The sequence below is a fragment of the Ambystoma mexicanum genome, chromosome 3q (genome assembly GCF_040938575.1).
Source record: "Ambystoma mexicanum isolate Mex_15411 chromosome 3q, UKY_AmexF1_1, whole genome shotgun sequence".
Classification (NCBI taxonomy): Eukaryota; Metazoa; Chordata; class Amphibia; order Caudata; family Ambystomatidae; genus Ambystoma; species Ambystoma mexicanum.
The window spans coordinates 1,036,860,475-1,036,875,641 of NC_090926.1; the positions used below are offsets into that span (position 1 = coordinate 1,036,860,475).

Genomic DNA, 15,167 nt, shown 5'->3' on the forward strand with positions numbered 1-15,167 from the left:
CCAATCATACCCCACAGCCGAATGGTTGTGGGGTATGATTACGCTGTGCAAGTTGGGTGTACACTAGTGGCAGCTGTGTCATACCCTGAGAAATTCATGCCTTGACTACTGTCCCTCTGTTTATACATATGGCACTGGCTTGAGAACATATCACAAAGCAATAAAAAGTACAAAACACAGCAGCATGCTTGGCAGGTGGCCTTAGGAAATGTTACATAGCACGGCACATAGCAACAGGAGCAGCAGACACACCGCTAGCAGTACATCGCTACCGGAGTCCCAGATATGTCCAATAACCTTCTCTGAGGCACGGAAGGACTGACTTTAGAGCCACGCCGCCGCCCCCACGAGAAACCAGCGGGGTGTCCCGAAATTATTTGCACAGATTAGAGCACCGACAAGCAAGTGTGCCGAGTCACACTTCCAAGACGGATCACAAGGCACCTAATGCCCGCAAATTACCATGGGCATCTCTAGACTGAGCCATTGTCACATCACGGCGGATTAAGAAACACACCAATGGGATAAATTAGTCACCCATAAGGGAGTCAAGACCCCTCTGACATGAACCACTTCTACGTCCTGATGAAGATGACCTGAACTGCTATGGTTATGAAACCGGACGATCTTTTTATAGCATGAGCTGGTCTCATGCAACAGATGATCTATGTATAGAGCAACCTGGCATAGACTTCACCAATTTAGCTTTACCTGATCCATGTATCAGGTCCATTACAGATTTTCTGTGGAACTTTCCATGTTTTATAGGACCTTATAGTTAAGGAGCCTTAGATGTGTGTTTGTTAGACCAGTACAAGTTGATGGAGATTTCTAGTAGCTGGCACTGCATTGGCCAATAAAGAATACTACATTACAGTGCATAGAGAGCTCTAGAATATCCTAGAATTGGGCATTATATAATGTAGAATGCCCACATATTGTTGTTATCCCAAACTTGAAACTGTATTTTTAATTGTAACTGTAGGAATGGGAAAAGGTTTCTCTATTCTACCACTTGTAAATAAGCAGAGCTATACCTGATGCTAGGGCTGGCCCGCTGAGGCACAGGAAAAGGCTGTTGTTATGTGTATATGATGTATTGAGAACACATATATAATATGTCCAGAAGAATTGTTTCCCCTTAGACCGTGATAGTGTGCTAACATGTATTCTGATTCACGGTAGGAATGCAAGATTGACCCTAACAGGTCTAAAAAGGATACCCATCGTGTTATAGTACTTAGGAAATGTTATACACTTCTCTGGCCTTCAAAATACAGTCCTCTGCATGGCTCACTAATGTCCATGAAGATGCCGTGGGCTTCTCTGTCTCCCACTTAGGGTGAGTTTAATGTGCTGAAAGCACAATGTGTTTCCACAGGTCGAGGGTCTGCATTAAGGAACCTAAACTATGGAAAAATCTTTCTCTGCCCATCTACTCAATCTTCACCCAGTCCATATTTTGCCTACCCACAAATTCACCATCATGTGAGGCTTCAGCTTCAGCACAGCCTTCTTCTGAACAGACCGAGCCTCACAATGATTATGTTTCTTCAGTGCCCTCAATATTTTCCATGTTCACTAGCACCATAATGTATTCTGTGCCCAAGACCTTGTTAAATTCTCTCAATGATTTGCCCTTTGCTGAAGGTTGCTTGATGCAGTTACCACTAATTTCCCCTCCTGGCTGTAGAAGATGGGACCTGGCGTGAGGCATCTCCACTTGCCCGGACCTGCGTCATGTTATAAGATCTATTAACATCTGGGGGAGGGGAGCCAACCAATCGGGTTGCACAGATCAAGAGTTGACTCCCACGGTCCAAGTCCACGGTCCAAGCATCCTTGATATCTGCTTCCCTCACCCTGCTTTCTTCCCCTACTTTCGCTTCCCCTTGGGTGTTTGATCCCCTCTGACCACCACCGCTGCTCCAGTCTCCTGGGCCGCCATGAAAATGGAAGAGAAGCTTTGTATGGAGCCCTGACTTCCAGACCCAAGGTGGCCATTTAAAGTAAGTATTTTGTTTCAGTGAACAGGACACCGCAAGGCATCCCGTTCCTTGAAGCAAAATACATTCCTCTTAGCACCCCGTGTCTCCGGATTGAAAACCCTGGGTACGAGTAGCAATAAAACCTGATCGCGCGCATCGGATCCGGTGGTAATTGTGCCGTGGCCCATCAGTAAGGCCCTCACACAGTGTTATTGCTTAACAATGACTTTCCGAGGACAGATTAATTCTTAACCTGAGATCTGGGGTGACAGGAATGATCCTATTTTCACGGTAGGCAGATGGCATTCCATCCTTGAAATGGAGAATGAGTAGTGCATATTGATGCAGAACAAGCGAGAGCTGACTCATAATGGGAGGCTTTTCAGCAGGCCAATGCCTGTCCATAAACAGCTGGTAGGGCTAGGGCAGTGAGTTGTGTGCCAGTTCAGTGCTTGTGAACAGCCATCATGGCTAGGGCTGAATAAATTGCTTAGGATGCTCGACTGTACCAGGTGGAGTAGTGTCAGTCTCATCTGTCTATGAAAGGGTCATAGAACTGGGAAATGTTCGGTCACATGTCAGATTCGACCCATCAGCATTCCAGAGGCATCAGACTATCAGGAAATCTCCCCGTTTGCCTCTCGCTTTATGCTATGCTATGCTAGGCAAGTTCAAAAATTGGCAAGAGGAGATCCCATCTAATTCCATGTGTTAATTGGTCTTCTCCCACTGTAAAGAGGGTGTCTCCACTTCCCATTGTTTACCCCCGGGGAGGGCAGCCATATCCTGCCCTAGGAAGCAGGCACATGGATTTCTCATTTCCTCTGAAAATCCTGTCCTACCCCTGGTTGGAAAAAGCGGTCTTCATACAAGGCTTAGGGCCACTGGTCCATTCTAACTCACAGGTTTAAGGGTTATTTTTCCCCTGGACAGGGGGCCCATGATAGTTGATCTTTCTTTTCTTATATAAATCTCTAATTCAGAAGGAAAAGGACATATGGGCCCATTACGAGTATTGGGATAGTGGTGATAACATGGGTGTAACCAGTTTAAGCTCTATTTCCAAGTGTGGAAGCTAATTCGAGCAAACACCTGTCCAACTGTCAACTGGAGGGTTTTCCGCCAGAAAAACAGAGGGTTTAGCAATGCTTCTGAAACAGGTTCTGTTCGTGGTAAACGAGTTACCGGGGTTTACTGCAGGCAAATCAGCCAAATCCATACTGAGGCCCGTAATACAGAAGCAGCATTTTTTAATTCTAAAATATGTGTGTCTTCGGAACAGCTCTACAAATGGCCTGATGTTATCAGTTATACCAACGTCCCTGCTACAACAAACAAAGCTCTAAAGCGGCGGGGGGAGGGGAAAGTGCAGTAAATAGGATAATAAATAACAAGATAAATAAAATAACGGCCAGCTGGTGGCAAGTACAGGGTGAGTGCAGACATAAGTGCTGGTGGGGGACTGTAGGGATACATAAAACAGTCCGCAGGTGCAGGGGTTGCCAGAGAGGCAGTGCAGGCGGGGGCCAGAGATCAGATGGGTGGCCAGGTAACCCTGCAGTATCAGCAGGACTTCAGCAGGGGAGAGGGGGAGAGAAATCAGAAGCAAAGAGGAAGGTTTTAAGGTGCTTCCGGAACTGAAGATGGTTCTCAAGTTTCAGGGAGGCAGGGAGGCTGTTCCAGAGGGAGGCCCCAGCCAAAGAGAGAGATCTACCACCAGCTCGTTGTTTGGTGAATCGACTGACCCTGGGGGAGTTGGAGGTGGATGAGCGAAGAGCTCGATAGGGAAGATATTTAGGAAGAGAGAATTGAAGGTATTGAGGCCCCAGGCCCCAGAAGGCATTGTGGATGATGCAGAGGGTTTTGAACTTAATCCTCGCAGCCACTGGGAGCTAGTGCAGAGATTTCATTCCTGGAGAGATACGACCCCTGAACTTGTGGCCAAGGACAAGTCTTGCAGTCCTGGATGAGTTGCAGAGGGCGTAGAGTAGAAGCAGGAAGATTTAGAAAGAGGCTGTTGCAATGGTCCAGCCTAGAGAGAACCAGAGCTCTGGAGACAGTAAGCTTCTGGGGGAAGGAGAGGAAGGGAAGAATAGCTCTGAGGAGGTGCAGCTGGTAGTGTGACTTCTTGGAGACGTCAGAGATGTGAGGAGAGAAAGAGAGTGTGGAGTCGAAGATAACCCTGAGGTTTCTAGCCTTGCAGGTGGGAGCAAGAAGAGGGCCAAGAGAGGCTGGCCAGAGAGCAACAGGAAAGGAGGGAGTGGGTGTGCCGATGAGGAGAATCTCAGTCTTACTGGGATTAAGGCAGAGGTAATTGGCGGCACACCACTCCTGGATAGCAGACAGACAGTCAGAGATGAGGGACGGAGAAGAGGTGGCCGAAGGTAGCCTGAAGATGAGCTGAGTGTCATCCGCATAGCACTGAAAGTTGGGGCAGGGAGCGGCAATGCGGTGGGCAAGGAGTGCCAGGTATTGGTACTGCTCCTTGCTGGGTTGGTCCTTGAGCCTTCTTGGGTCTGGTTGGGATCCTTCCCTGGGTCTGGGTTGGGTCCCAACCCTCTGGTTCCCTGCCTTTCCTTTTGGGGGTTCTCGCTCTCTTCCCTGGTTTCCTGGATTCCCTCTCCTGTCACCCTTGGGCCTCTCCTGGCAGTCAGTCTCTTGTAATTGCCATGCCTTGTGCCTTGCTTGGTACTCTGCCTCCTGGAACCTGTGTCTTTCGGATGTTCATTATACACATAAACTACAGTTGGACATCTCAGGGCCTACTCTGCCAGTGCTTGCACTGTCCTGACATCACGCTAATCTGAGAAGTGCCGTCCCATGGTGTTGGGAGCTAGTTCAGCCCATCCTATTTTAGTCAACCAGGAGGGTGTTGGGTTGGTGCCCCCTGTTGCTTGTTCTACGCCTCAAGTATACGTCGACAGACTGGCAGCCTCTCCACATCACTCACCAGGTATAGCAGGTAACGCCTCGTTTAACACTTCCCTGCACAGGCAACATCACTCTACCCTAGTCTCTCGGTCTACACCTGCCTCAGCTTCTTTCTAGAGTATAGCAAGTATCAGTCTGCCCGAGGGCTGGTGCGATCTCATGTTCAGGACAGAGGGCAGCACACCTACTACCTTGTTAATACTGTTACTGCTGTACAAGATGTTACATTGTGTCAAAGTGAAATTTAATTTTTGCACTGCATGTGAGAGGAATACAGGTTTGGAATGGACAAGGAGGAAATTAAATTGCTGTGTTACCGAGCCACTGTCTTCTTGTTTCTCTCTTCGGGAAATATTGATCATGCATAGCCCTTGGGGATACCACCTTCTGGCTGCCCTCCTGTACTAGGGTACTGTTCTGTTCTAACTCCTAAAGGTGTCACCTTCTCACAAATGCCCATTGAATTGCATATGGGGCAGAGTTCTGTCCAGGCAACCAGGGTTACTACCCTCTAGTTACCCAAATTGCATTGCCCATGTCCCTGGATCGATGTATGTCTCCTAGAGTTATCGACTTCTCTCCTCTGCGCCGGGGTCACTACTCCTTTTTTTCCCCCTAAAGTTTCTGCTTGCTTGTCACCCAATAAAAGCATGAGTTCTGGTTCATGTGGTCACCACGGTCTCATCCTCTCATAAATTGGGAATTGGTTCTGTCCTGGACCCTTGCTTAGTACTTTGCCTCCCAGTAATGGAGGACATACTCTCTCCTTGGCCTTAATTCCCCAGTGCCGGTGAACACTGTGCTGTCCTAGTCCCCAAGATTACTACATTTTCCACTTGAGGGTATATCACTCTGTCTTAGTTCATTGGTGTAACTAATTATCTTTTGCTATGTACGAAGACATCACACTATTCTAGCACTTAAAAGTTCCACTATTTATTTCAACTATAATTGAGCCAGCACTATGCTCTAACCTTTTGTTCCCATAGGTATAGGGGTTTGTCCTTACATACAAGGCTACTGATTTTTTCCTTTCTCTCTATATGGGCTATCCTCTGTCCTAACCTCTGTCTCGTCTTGTTCCTATGTACAGGGTGCATTATTGTGTCCTAGCTTGGAGGGTTACTGACTTCTCGTTCCTCACTATATGTTTTGAATATAATCAGTGAACTGCGCCAATTTACAAATAGTACATCAAACAGTTGAGTTATATTTTTAATTCCATTCCACAGCCTATGTTGACCATTGTATACGCATCATACCAATTGGGCAAACACATAGGGGCTGAAAGGGGGAATTGGCCAAAACCATGAATGTGTGATACATAACAGCATTGTTTAAATCATTACAGTGTTACATAATCATTATGATTAGATAACCATAAATGATAAAGGGAAAATAAAAATTGGTTAATAAATTACCGTTTCCAAAAGACATCCATCCGGTTCCGAAACCAATAAGAAGGATGACAAAACAACATGATAAGAAAATAAGTGGGGTGCGGTGACTAAGCAACCCTGGATGATATAATTGGCTCAACTACCAATAATAATTCTAAAATATCAAGGTATATTTACCGTTGATGCTTGTCGAAGACGAATAATCTGTGCAACAAGAATTAATGTTCAAAGTCACAATTATTGCAAAATGCCATGATTGTTCCCAAAATTAATGTGACAAAAACTGAAAACCAATATTACCAATGTATTGCACTTACCAATAGTGCGGTTAATTCTAGGGAACAATTCCAGAACTAGACAGGATTAAATTAAATATAACAATAAGTGTTAGAGCACATAGCCCATTCGAAAAGTTTTTAATTTTTCGCAACACATTATTTAATGGAAGTAAAAGAATTACCTTAATGTAAATTGCAATTGCAATGACTAATAATAGTAGACCGCAAAGATCCACGATGGAGGGGGGAATGTTGCCCACGAAGATACAATATATCAGCCAATTGAAAGTAGCCACGATACTCCGATGTCAGTTGACAATTGAGCAATTAGCAGAAAAAGAAAGAGAGCCGAAGCACGGAGTTAGGTGAATGAATAGAGAACGAACATAATTAAGTGTCAGGGACCGTGTCGAAGGAGCAGCATCTCACTTACCAGCCTTCCGGCAACAAATGTATCCAAGGGAGAGTGCGCGCGCGCAAGATGCAGCTAGTGTGGTTAAACAAGAAATCTAGGTCACGAGAGCAAGACCGTAACAAACCATCCAGCGGCAGCCATGTTGGGTGAGGAAACCACTGGCTGCCAATCAACCCTCAATGAAGACAGACTAATGAGCCTAAATTGGCAGTCGAACCTACACGCAATTACATATAGTATTGACGTTGTATTATGAATTAGAAATAACGCACTGAAAATGCCGTGCATCCTGGTTGTGTAATCTACCGCACACACTTGTTAACTCATCACGACACATAAATCACAGTAAAATTACCTCCCATTGAGCGCAAAATAATAATAAGTAGCATCTCTATATGTTGGCATTACTCTTTCTAGGCCATGGGTAACCACCTTGAAGTCCTGAAGAATCTTTATCTATGTCCTATGATGACCACCTTCTTGTTCCTTTTGTACAATGGCCTTCTCTCTGTGCTGTTTCCTAGCATTATCACTGTCTAGTTTTCTAGCTATATTTTGGCTCACTCTGCCCTGGTCGGTGAGCTTTATGCCTTCTCATTCCTCTGCTCTGTCATATTCACTAGATGTATTGCCTTCTCGTCCCTCCTCTTCATGGTGCATCGTTCTGCCCGCCTTTGTGTTCCCCTGTAGAGGGCGTGTTGCTGTATATTTGTACCTGGGGTAGGTGGAATATTATCTGGCCTACAAATGGATCATTATTCAGTCCTAACCCCAATGATTAATGCCTTTCTGGCTTGCACTACATAGGGGACCCCTCTATCCTATGTCCTAGGGATATCACATTCCTGTCCCTCTGTAGAGGTGTTATTGCTAGACAGGTTTACTCATTTATTGCCTAATATTTACCATGTACACTGGAATCCCTGTCTCCTTGCCTCTAGGGAGACGCAATTTATGCTATTTACAGAGGAGGTCACAGCATTGGCCAAACTATGCTTAATGTCTTCTGTGATGAATCCTATGGAGCCATCACTAAACCATAACCTAAAGTCTTCTCCCATGTGGCCAGGGGAAGGTAGCCGCTCCCGGATTCTAACCCTGGGGAGGTAACACGAGGGTGGAACACATGGGTGGAGATGGCTATCAAGGGGAAGTGGTGACTCCGCTAGGACAAACACAGCATTTATCCTCTTCTGAGGATGAGATGCTGCTAATAACTAAATATCTGATGGCATGCTGTCAATGTACGGTTCTCTCTCCTAGAAGTACCCAAAGCACAGAATATAAAGAACAAATGAATTGAGAATTGGGATGGGTACTCGCGCTCAGGATACAAATATTAAGGCTAATTGTTATGTATTGAACTGGTTTCTACAAGGCACATTCAATTAATGTATGCGATGTACAGAAAAATACAAGTTAGGCTAAAATAGCCAAATTAATCCCATGTCAAAGTACAGCCGACATGTGTTTCGACCACCTGGTCGTTTTCAAGGCTGTGCGATGTCATTATGCAAAACCAAATAGTACATATCACAATAACAGAATTTATCATGTATAATCCACATATTAATTCCAATAACCATCAATAAGTATGATGAAATATGTCACAAAACATTTGAATGAACCAAATATACAACATTCGAGGTTTGGAGCGGGATTTGCAACAGATTGGTCAGGAAATAAGGGAGAAACAAATTTGAAAAAATATATATAAACATCTTAAAATCAAATTTTTCTTAATAACATATGATCATCCAAATTAATTGTGTATCAATTAAATAAATAATTCTGAGTGAAAGAGAGAAAATGTAAAAAAAGAAAAATGTATGGGAGTCTAAACTGACTTGCCACTGTTAGTCTATGTGCATTGCATCCTTAATATGGTGTATATTTCCATTAAATACATTAACCTGCCAAAGAACCACTCTGTTGTGTAAAACCCAGAGTGGGGAAACCATAACTCACGTGCGTTAATTACACTAATAGTGGTGAAAAGAAATGTTTGCGGCCATATGGAGTTCAACCAGCTTACCCAATTGCTGACTTGCAAGCTTCCATTACCTAAAAACATAGTTGCCAGTATTCATGAAATGCAAACAATTTAACAATGGCTGCTGAGAACCATTTATCATATAAGACTAACAATCAAGAAATGAACATACCTGAGGGACTATTTCGTCCTATGAAAAATATTTTTCTGAATTTTTCAATCAATTTGGTTCAATACGAAGCAATCATTTCCAATTGCACTGTATCACTTTGTCTGTAATGTAACCATTATGGATTGGTAAACTAACCAACATTTGAAACATAAAAAACTGGTATCTTGTATCGTATACTGCAACCATATGACACACATACCTGAGTTACCGGTGTGTCCAATATTTTTAAATAGTAAACTCGCTCTTAAATCCGAAAACAGCCTTAATGCAATCTACAGTATTCCATGATGTCTGAAAATAAATCGGATGCGTGAATTCTATTGACTGCCTTAAGCATTAAGAAAAATATCTTTAAATTAGCCAACAATGCGAGTTCCCATTAACAGATAAATATATCAAAAGCACTTGATTGTGCACTGATTATAATTTGCCCTGTTTAACTGCAGTAACACACTCAAAATTGTGTCTAAATCTATATTAAATACCATTAAAAACATGAAGCGTACCTAATCCCAGCATCATGTGGAACATAAATCTGCTAATAGTAGCAAAACCAATACCTGTAATTAGTGCAAGTGCTCCAAATACCAGGGATAGATACCAAAACTACCAAAACCACAATAATGCGTCTGCAAAGTTTCCTTAAAGAGCAGACAGTGTTGTGCGACTCCCTTTATCTCAAAATGTCCTACCGCGTCTTACGGACCAAACGCAATGACGTCACACGCACATGATGCGTGACGTCACTGGTAAACATTGCACGTCACTTCCGGTGCATGCATTATAGACTGCTGATGGTATCGGGATTTGTCTGTGTTAATCAAAAGATTCTGATGTCATGAAATAATAGTGAAAATACATTATGTTAGCCCCAAAGAGCCTGTATTATTGAAGATTAGCTAATGTCTGACACAAAGCCAAACCCGAAAGAACTCACAATGATACAATGATTAAAATCACCTTCTTTATTGCCCTCATCTAAAATAAATTGTAGAAGCTCATGATTTGTCAAAACTTTTTGAATAAAGAGAAGGTAACCTAGCAATTAACTATGAACTACCTTCTCTCAAGGAATACATTTACATGAGGCTATTAATAAAGTAAATCATCCAATCGGATATGATGTGCAGAATGGCTATTAAGTCATAAAGAATAAATAGCTTTTTTAGCCTAACTTGTGTTTTTCTGTACTACGTATACATTAATAGAATGTGCCTTGCAGAAACCAGTTCAATACATAACAATTAGCCTTAATATTTGAATCCTGAGCGCGAGGTGTCATTCCAATTCGCAATTAATTTGTACATTATATTTCAAACACCAGTGGGTGGGTTTATAGTTTTTGGACCCCCGCTGCCGGACCAGAACATCTAATGTTCTTAAAATATAGAGTGGTAACTAGCACACAGTAAACATATCAACCCCACTACAGAATATAAAGACTCTGCTAAACAGTCTAATATTGGTACATTGGGGGATCAGGAAGTAAATATCAGAACCTCTAATAGTTATGATTCTGCCTTATATAAAGGTCCTAAACCCAAAGGTAAACCACCAACTCTTTTAACAATCTTCCATAAACTTGACAATTCTCAGTCCACAAATCAGTTTAAATTAACTAATCATAACAAGACCAAAAACATTTTGGTCTTCATGTCCCATAATGCCTGTGGTACTGGGAAGAGGAAGAGGGACTCAGAGTTGATGAAGCAGCATGAGCAGTCTAGTTGTTGTGATAGAATTCACCTGAGCAGGACCTTTAAAAATAGGAATGAGTTTCAGGTGTGGGAAGAAGGAGAAGCTGATGGTGTAGCAGAAGCAGCAGCAGGACAGTATGTAGGAGATGCTGTGGAGGCAGAGGAAGCCCCAGCTGGAGCCAACGCAGAAGAAGAAGCGTGGTTATGCAGAGAATTTGCTGCTCGAAGCAGCTGCGAGGACAGCTACACTGTGTGGGAGATGAGCTCCAGACACTCTGTGAACCGCTCCGGTAAAGAAAGTGAACTAAAGATCAAACAGAGCTGCCATAGCTCACCAGAAGGACTGCGCACACAGTGGCAGTCAGACCGGAGCTGGCAAAAGCGTAGAGATATCAGAGGAGATCTGCAGAAGCACCCGCGAGTCAGAAGGAGACGCAAAGAAAAACTGGCCAGTTGGTCTGAAGCAGGTAACCCTGAAGCGCTCTGAAAAAGACCACTAAGCAGAACTGATGATTTTGAATACTGAGTAAATGAAACAAGGCAGCCTGGAGTCAACTCTCCTAATAAAGGATGCCAATTGGGAGATAACTGTAACCCTCATTGCCAAAGCAGCAGAAGAGTGATTTCAAGGCAGCAAGGGTGCAACTCTCCTAATAAGGGATACCAATTGGGAAATAATTGTAGCCAGCATTGCCAAGATTGCAGAGGAGTACTACAAGGGCATCCAGGGCACAACTCTCCTGATAAGGGATACCAATTGGGAGATAATTGTAACCCGCATTGCCAACAGCTAAGAGGTTGCATAAGAGTACAAACACTGCAGAAGCACAGTCCTCCTTATATGAGATACCAATGGGGAGAAAACTGTAACCTGCATTGCCTACAGCTTAAAGGCAATAAAAGAATAACACAGAAATAAAGAGACTATAAAGATAAGCAGTTACTGTTTAAACCTCTTCACTTAGGATCCTGGTGTGGAGCGTTTTGGAACAAACATTAACACTGAATATAATTCTAGCAGTAGTAGGAGTTTTTATCTTGGCAGGCAAGTAAGCCAGGAAACAACAATAGTAGTTAGTCCCGGCAGGAGAGTCTACCAGAAAAGAAGATGATTAAAAATACTGTGGTTGTGGTAAAAGGTGTATTGAAAAAGAACTTGTTAATTTCATCACCTTGTATTGATAAACTGTTGCATAACAGAAAGTGAATTCCAAACTATCCTGACTAAAGTGTTTCTTTGAAGAAGATGTAGGATGTGCTCTAATTGCTTGGCCGTTGGGAAGAGAATAAGTGTCTCGGTTTATGAATTTGTGTTTTGAGGGGGAGACCTTTGCTTTGCCAAGGAGACTGTGAAAAATAACAGTTGTGTTGATTTATGAACAAGCCTTTGTATAAGAGATATTCACGTTGTCAAGTGAAAGGATAATTTGAATGGAAAATACCTTTTGTGGTACAATGGATGGAACTGAGTTATTGCACAAAACTTTCTTGAATCTGAACTTTGCTTAAGGTGTTCCTGAATTGATCCAGGGGAAGGGAGCCCAACCCTGGTCACAAGGAGCACTATCTAAAACTTTTGAGTTTGAATTGATATGCTATTTTGTGAAACTGAAAACAGCCTACCATTCCTTGTATAATTGTGTTGTGTAAATTAGTGTCAGGGTCAGAGACTTTTTGGGCACTAGGTCATTTTTCTTTAGTCTTAGTTTGTTAGGCAGGGATATTCTTGTTAGGTTAGGGAAAGATAGGCATTTGTCTCACCGCTTTTTATTTAATAAAATGGCAACTTGTGAGAAAACTATTCCTTTGCGTCCGTGTAGCATTTCTGACCCCTCTCACTTCGAGTTCCCATAAGCAGGATGAATTGTTCAGTCAAAGCGACTATGCTTACCATCGTTTTGCTTTCTTCGACAGGGCTATCACTCTGTCCTAGCCCTGAGGGTTATCATTCTAGTACCCCCTAAAGCCAACATAAGGCAGTGATGCTCTGGTAGCTTGGAGGTTTTTTTCTTACTGTTTCAATTTACATGGGACATTGTTCCCTGCAAGCCCAGAGGGACAACATAAACAATACAGAAGGTATAACCTTGTCCAAGTCCACAGTTCCTATTCACAAGGAGCGGGGGGCCCTCTTTTGCCTGCTTGCATTAGAGTAATTGTCCTACTGTGAAAATATTGTAGTACTGTACCTTTTAAAATAGTGATGTTAATTTGCGGCAATGGCTGGTATATGGGGTACACCGGGGGGTCGCAACATCGCACACAATGGGAGGGAGGAGACATGGGATCTGGCTTTGGAGCGTCCTTCAAGGTCTCCTGGTCCATTCTGAAAAAGATGAAACACAATGAATGAAGAAGACAATATTTATGGACCACTTTGATAATAATAATATTAATACTATTACGAGTCATAATACAAATAACACCACTAATACTGGTAATAGTGCTGTACTGTTCACATGGTGCTTGGCTTTCACAGGCTTGCAGATTCGTAAATAGCAGGTATAAGCTGTACTGCTTGGATTATAAAAAAAATAACATGAGATCTTTCAGATGTACCTTTATTGGGCTATTTGCTTAGCTTCTAGATTTCAAGACCACATCAGTCCCTCCCTCAAGCAGTAATAGTATGGATTATATCCATTAGCTGCTCACTCAGCAACGGGATACACTAACCCAACCTATGTGCCCACCACAGCCACTGCCCCACCACCACCCCAATTACTGCCCCACCCCAAGACTGTAAGGGGCAGAAGGAGTTAGAGGAGGTGCTGGAAGTGGTGCGAGTAGAGCTGACACGACTGAGAACAACACTGAGGGAGGGAAGGGTGAAGGGGAACGGACTAGATGAATGGAGGGTGGGAGACATTTTATTTAGATTGGATAGTACAGCTATAAGCTATGTGCATGTCGAGACGACAGGGGGCGAGGGCAGGCAAGCAGAGAGCACGGATATGGCACAGTGAGTTCCAATAGAGAAACAGACAGAGATTTGAGGCAAGCTCTTCATCTGGGAGGGCAAACAACAGAGAGTGACCCCATGCGAGGAAGGAGAACGAATCTTGAATATGCAAGAAAGGGATGGAATACAAGCCAGAGGGGGAGAGCGGATACCAGGGAGAAGAGCCCCAAGAGGATGGGACACAATAAACCCAAAACCAAGACACCCCCTGAAACCTCATGATACAAAATGAGGTACGTCAGTCTCAGTCGGAAGAACAAGAATATGGAGACCACCTAACTCCGACATAACACCAAAGATAAGGAATGACCGCATGCAGTCATGCAGAGGCGGTTAGCTGGGACCATCTGGGAATCTCAAGAGCGACTAAGCGGGGTTTAGGACTCCCCGCGCCATAGTTACACCTGAGTCGAAGAGGCCATGTCGCGTAGGGCGATACGCCCAAGCGATCATAGGGCCCAGAGCCCTCCTCAGGGAAGTTACGGGAGAGGGATGGGGTGGGCTAGGGGGAAGTTGGGGAATTAAGAACGGTGAGAAAGTTGGGGAAGCTAAGGGACAGTTACAAAAGGGACAAGTGGAAACCACTGGCACAGACTGTTACTACAAAGTATCTACCCGACAGAGCCACAAAGGAAATGAACCACACGTAGCACAATGGGGCTGAAAATACTAACTTATAACATTAGAGGATTAAACTCCCCAGTGAAGAGGAAAAAAGTGGAACACTATCTACGCAAAGAAAAATGTGACCTAATAATGCTCCAAGAGACGCATATAATGAAGAAGATAAGAGGGAAACTCCGCCTGAAAGGTTACAATCAGATAATACAAGCCAATGATGGGGAGAAAAAAAAGGGGGTCCTAACAGCATTTGCAAACTCCCTCAACGTGCAAATTCAAGAAACACAAGCAGACAAACAAGGAAGATTCCTGTTTGTAAAAGTCCAGATTGAAACCCACCGGCTGACACTCTCAACACTCTACGCTCCAAACACGGGCCAGGATGGGTTCATAAAGGACACGCTGAAAAAATTGGACAACTTTACAAAAGGTGAGATTATACTAGCTGGAGACTTCAATCTAGCATGGGACCCCAGAGAAGATCCATCAAATCCAAAACTCTCACACCAGGGAATCCCAAAGCCATCGCCGAAGAATGCCATGGGGAATTTGGCGCTGGAAGATGTATGGCGGCGAACCAGGGGCACGACCCCCGGCTATACATATCACTCCCATGCACATGACCCAAGCTCAAGGATCGACTATATGTGGGCCTCGGCGAGCCTGGTTGGGGAGATACAGGAGGTAAAGAAGGGCCCCATATCACTATC

At 43.7% G+C, this 15,167-nt stretch overlaps 1 protein-coding gene across 3 annotated transcripts in view; it reads right to left on the reverse strand.

Annotated features, from left to right (window-relative positions):
- The window catches only part of C1QTNF1 (C1q and TNF related 1), a 229,881-nt gene that overhangs the window by 2,724 nt on the left and 211,990 nt on the right, over positions 1–15,167 (reverse strand). For all 3 annotated transcript variants that reach the window (XM_069655220.1, XM_069655217.1, XM_069655219.1), the window contains one exon: positions 13,064–13,200. In XM_069655220.1, the coding sequence (XP_069511321.1) occupies positions 13,064–13,200 (137 nt within the window). The remainder of the gene's footprint in view (positions 1–13,063; positions 13,201–15,167) is intronic.